General features: G+C 42.5%; 1 protein-coding gene across 1 annotated transcript in view; it reads left to right on the forward strand.

Annotated features, from left to right (window-relative positions):
* The window catches only part of acbd4 (acyl-CoA binding domain containing 4), a 21,706-nt gene that overhangs the window by 1,818 nt on the left and 14,599 nt on the right, over positions 1 to 5,289 (forward strand). Inside the window, exons 3-5 of the mRNA XM_014027171.1 lie at positions 3,508 to 3,628; positions 3,982 to 4,066; positions 4,807 to 4,921. Of these exons, the coding sequence (XP_013882625.1) occupies positions 3,508 to 3,628; positions 3,982 to 4,066; positions 4,807 to 4,921 (321 nt within the window). The remainder of the gene's footprint in view (positions 1 to 3,507; positions 3,629 to 3,981; positions 4,067 to 4,806; positions 4,922 to 5,289) is intronic.

Genomic DNA, 5,289 nt, shown 5'->3' on the forward strand with positions numbered 1-5,289 from the left:
TTAGATTACTCTAAAGCAAAATGAGGGAAAATCTGTGTCAGTTACAGACATTCTGTTCAGGTGAGCAGCTGTCAGTCAGCATCTGTCATCCTCCAGACTCATGGTGGAGCGTGTCTGAACCAATCACTGATCAGTTGACTGATTTAAATACATCTTAACATTCATGAGGTACTTTACATTGACTGTTTATGGTTGAGTGTGGGCGTGTAGAGGGTAGAACCTGAGGAGGGACCTCGTGCGCAAACTCTGACGTACAGCTGTGATTTATAAATGAAAGGTGCAGAAACATGCATATGCACGGTTTTATAAATCTGAATTTTTTTTTGCTACGCCATTTCCGCCTTTTGGCCGTACGTTCACTTTTAGTATGGTTTCCACACAATCCTTTATAAGTGAGACCCCAGCTCCAGATGAGCAGTGCTGTAAATGAGACAACATGTCACAGTGTGGCCACCAGCTGAGTTAAAAACAACAGGTAGAAGAGCCAACATGGGCTCACTTTTAACTCTTTATTATTTACAGACAAAAACAACAAACATCCACTTCCTTTAAGAGTTTCTGAGCCCTCATCTAAGGCACAAGAAATAAAAACAAATACACATTAAATTAACACATACAATATACATTATTATATTAGATACATTGTGGATATTTGAAAACATCCATCCATCCATCCGTTCATCATCCATCCGTTCATCATCCATCCATCCATCTGTTCATCATCCATCCATCCATCTGTTCATCATCCATCCATCCATCCATCCATCCATTGTCTGTACACGCTTCTTCCTTTCAGGGTCACTGGTTTCCATATCCAGCAGTCTCAGTGTGAGGGGTGGGGTACACCCTGGACAGGTCTCCAGTCCATTACAGAGACACATAGAGACAAACAACCATTCACTGTCTCACTCACACCTAGGGACAATTTAGAGTTATCACTTAACCTAACAGGGAGGAAGCTGGAGTGCCTGGAGAAAACCCACACATGCACGGAGAGAACATGCAAACTCTACCCAGAAAGGTCCCCGGGCCGGGATTTGAAACTGCAACCTTAAATCAATAATAATAATAATAATAATAGTAATAATAATAGTAAAAAAATGCATTTTATTTATAAAGCACCTTTCAGGACACCCAACGACACTGTACAATAGAAAAAAAAGTAAAATGAAATAAAACTGTAGATACATATAGTGATAAGGGTAGAGTAGGAGAAACAGAAATGTGGAGTACAGAACAGTCATAATAAAATACACTAATGCAGACAAATTGAACAACATTCTGGAGGAGAAACGTCGAAGTGAGGACAACAAAAACAGACGTATATTAAAGCTTGGAGTCAACAGTTGTAGGCTAATTCTGAAAAGACGTGTCTTAAGGTGGTATTCTGTAATCCATGGGGTAGTGAGTTCCAGAGCTGCGGAGCAGAGCGGCTGAAAGCTCTGCTCCCCATGGTGCTGAGGCGGGCAGGGGTACTGAGAGTTGGAGGTAGGAGGCAGATCTTAGAGAGCGGGAGAGTGTGGAGATGTTCAGGAGGTCAGACAGGTAAGGAGGGGAAAGGTTTTGGATAGCTTTGAAGGTGTGTAGGAGAATTTTAAAGATGATGTGGGGTTTAACTGGGAGCCAGTGGAGCTGTTGTAGGACTGGAGTGATGTGTGCAGAGGATGAGGTTTGGGTGATTACACAGGCAGCTGAGTTCTGAACCATCTGTAGTTTGTGAAGGGATTTATTGGGGAGGCCAAACAGTAGGGAGTTGCAGTAGTCGATCCTGGATGTTACTAGGCTGTGTACAAGGATGGCAGTGGAGCAGGGAGTGAGTGAAGGACAGAGACGGTTAATGTTGCAGAGATGAAAGTATGCATATTCGAGTCACATTGTTAATGTGGGATGTGAAAGAGAGTGTAGGTTCTTGACCTGAGGCGAGGGGGAGAGAACGGAGTTGTTAAGAGTGAAGAGAAGATGCTGGGATTTGGAAATGGTGTTTTTTTTTTGTCCCAACAAGGAGGAGTTCAGTTGTGTTATGGTTTAGTTGGAGGAAATTGTTAGAGAACCAGTTATTGAGCTCACTGAGGCAGTCGGAGAGTGGAGGATGAGAAGGTGGAGTTTGGTTTTGTTTAAATGTAGAGTTGAGTGTCGTCGGCATAAGAGTGGAAATGGATACCAAATTTACGGAAGATGTGGCCAAGCGGGAGCAGATAGGTTATGAAAAGTAGAGGCCCGAGTACAGAACCTTGGGGAATATTGGTGGAGATGGGTGAAGACTGGGAGCAGAAGGACTTGAGCTGTATGAACTGAGTGCGGTCAGAAAGATAGGATTTAAACCAGTCCAGGGGGGTGTCTGAGATGCCGATAGAGGTTAGTCGATCGATGATGATAGGATGAGAGATGGTGTCAAAGGCAGAGCTCAGATCAAGGAGGATGAGGATTGACCGAAGTCCTGAGTCAGCAGCATCAAGGATAAATCAATCAAGAATAAATCAAGAGCAAAAGTTAAAATTGGGTTTAGACTTTCAGAATAAAAGAAGAAAGAAAAAGGTTAATTTAAAAAAAATACATTTAATATCCTATTCGTGCAGGTGTTCCATCACTTCCAGTATTTTCCAATTCATCAGCAGCAAGTCTCAGTGACAGAATCAATCTCTTCTTATTTTTGATGATGATTTTATTGATCCCAGAGGGAAATTAGATAAATTAGAAATTTGCACCTGTTAGTAGTGTTAAAGGAAGATATCTATCCTGTTTCCTCTGTCCTTCAGGTAGATTATATTAAACTGCAGTGAAATCACAGGTTTAACAACTTGTGTTTGTTTGCAGTGAAATCCGCTCACACACAGTTTCTGTTCTGATTTTTATCCATCTTCTTCTGGAGCTCTGCTGGGCATACACATCCTTCAGTCCTGTGTAACAGTAGGGATGAAACGACCGCCTGGCATGTAGTTGTACAACACAACGCAACGCAACACAACACAACACGTTTCATTAAGAAACAGTGGTGTTCTGTGATGTTCTATCTAATAGGTATCGGTAGTTAGCAGCACATCAGCTGTGACATCAGACCTCAGAGATGTCCAGACCAGGCTAATGGCTCGGCAAGTAAAGGCCTGATTTGGATCATTTTTAAGATTATAAAATATCTTTGTCAAAATCAACAAATCAGTGTGAAATAAAGCCTCTTTACCTGATTTTAAATCTCTAACCGTCTACATGTTTCTTTAGTTTGCATCTGTTTTACTAATTGAGCAATGAATATATGTTACCTAATTTCCGTCTGGGATCAATAAAGTATTTTTGAACTGAACTGACCTGAATTGATTTGAATGCAGTGTAATGTTTACAGAGGATAGACTGTACTGATGGTGCTTTATAAGTTTAGTCAGTCAGAAGTTCACCTGATTCCTTGACAGGGTTGGTGTTGGTCAGTGTATTGCTGCTGTACTGCCTCTTTGTTCTCTGTAGTACTTAATAACTGACAGAACCACTCAGTTGTGGTGTTGTACCACTCTGCAGGTTCCTACCGGCCATCCTACCAGGTGATGCTGCGCTTCTACAGTCTGTACAAACAGGCAGTGTGTGGACCGTGCACCGTGTCTCGACCAGGCTTTTGGGACCCAGTGGGTCGCTACAAATGGTCAGTATATGTGTGCACACATCTCATCTGGAATTTAAATAGATTTGAACTTGGAATAATTACTATTTGTTATATTACTACTGTTATATTATTACTAAATATAACTACTAATGAATAATTTCTACTTTACACTAGGAGTACCCTTTCAACTATGGTTGTAACCCGTTCTGATGTAAATGTGGGGCTAAAGTTAAGTCAGTGATGTGAGACACCAGCTCCTGCACAGGAAATAAACACTGATCTGATAAATGAATAAGCCAGGGGTGCAGGGGTCTGTTCACATTACTTCTACTGTTTTAAGACAACAAAAATAAATGTCAAGTCTTTAAAAAAAAAACTGGTGTGTGTCTCAGGGATGCATGGAACCGTCTTGGACAGATGAGTTCTGACAGTGCCATGGCTGCATACGTGGAAGAAATGAAGAAAGTTGCACAAGAGGTACGTTTTTGAGTTCATGAAGTTGCATTTTTAAGTATGAATAATCTGAAATAGGCAGATGATTCTGTTCTATAATACATATGATCCTTCAATACTGATCAGGAATAATTTCAAGTCTTTTGGCACCGTGACACATGCAGCTGAAACAGGCTGGTGTCGGTGTCTGGGTTCAGCCTTAGAGGGAGTAGAGCAGCTGCTGCTCCTCATCGAGAGGAGTTAGCTGAGGTGGATCTGATTAGGACCAGCTGGTAGGACACCCAAGGGCTGGCCCAGAACTCATTGTGTGGGAATACCTAGGGGTCCTCCAGGAACAGCTCGGGGGTCCTGAAACTCCTGTCTCTGTAACCTAACCTCATATTAGTGTCAGGAAACATAAAGATGGATGGACCTGCTCGACACATTTGATCAGGTCAGAAAGGCAGGCAGCCCAGTCCGCTTCTTATCCCCTGTTCTCCAGAGCCTCGGTGTTTCCTGTACCTGTACGTGACACTATCACTCTATGATCTGATAATATATGGATCCATCAGTACTGTTTGTGTAGCGCTGTGTTAAATGTTTGCAGGTTCAGGTATCTCTTACTGCCCAACAGCAGATTCAGCTGTTTCTGCTGCTCAAACCCCTCTGAATAATCTTTTCTACATGTTCATTTATTTACTGATCCTGAGGGTGAATACCAGACGGTCAAAGTTCTGATGACAGTGGGTTCTGCTCAGTTCAACGTGGTGGTTCTGTCTCTGCAGGTTATTGACACCATGCCCATGAACGAAACAACAGCCTCACTCTTCCACCACTTTGAGCCTCTCTACAGAGTGATTGATGACATGCCTCAACCTCCAGCATCACTGTTTACACAAAGTCAGTGTACACACACACAGAGACACACACACACACGTTTGTTTCTCGACCCCGTGGGGACCTTCCATTGACTTCCATTCATGTTTTTTAGACTTTATAGCCTAACCCTGACCATATATTCTAAAATTAACCTCACAGAAACTTGCCTGACCCTAAAACTAACCCAAACCTTGGTCCTATACCTAACCCTACACCTGTAACATGCATTTGGACCTGTGGGGACCAAAGTCAGGTCCCCACGATTCACTTCGGTCCCCGCCTGGCTGCTTTTTTTTTTGTAAAAAATACCCCACGTTGTAGGAAAAACCCACACACACACACACACACACACACACACACACACACACACACACACACACACACACACA

The sequence above is a fragment of the Austrofundulus limnaeus genome, unplaced genomic scaffold, assembly GCF_001266775.1.
Source record: "Austrofundulus limnaeus strain Quisiro unplaced genomic scaffold, Austrofundulus_limnaeus-1.0 Scaffold620, whole genome shotgun sequence".
Taxonomy (NCBI): domain Eukaryota; kingdom Metazoa; phylum Chordata; class Actinopteri; order Cyprinodontiformes; family Rivulidae; genus Austrofundulus; species Austrofundulus limnaeus.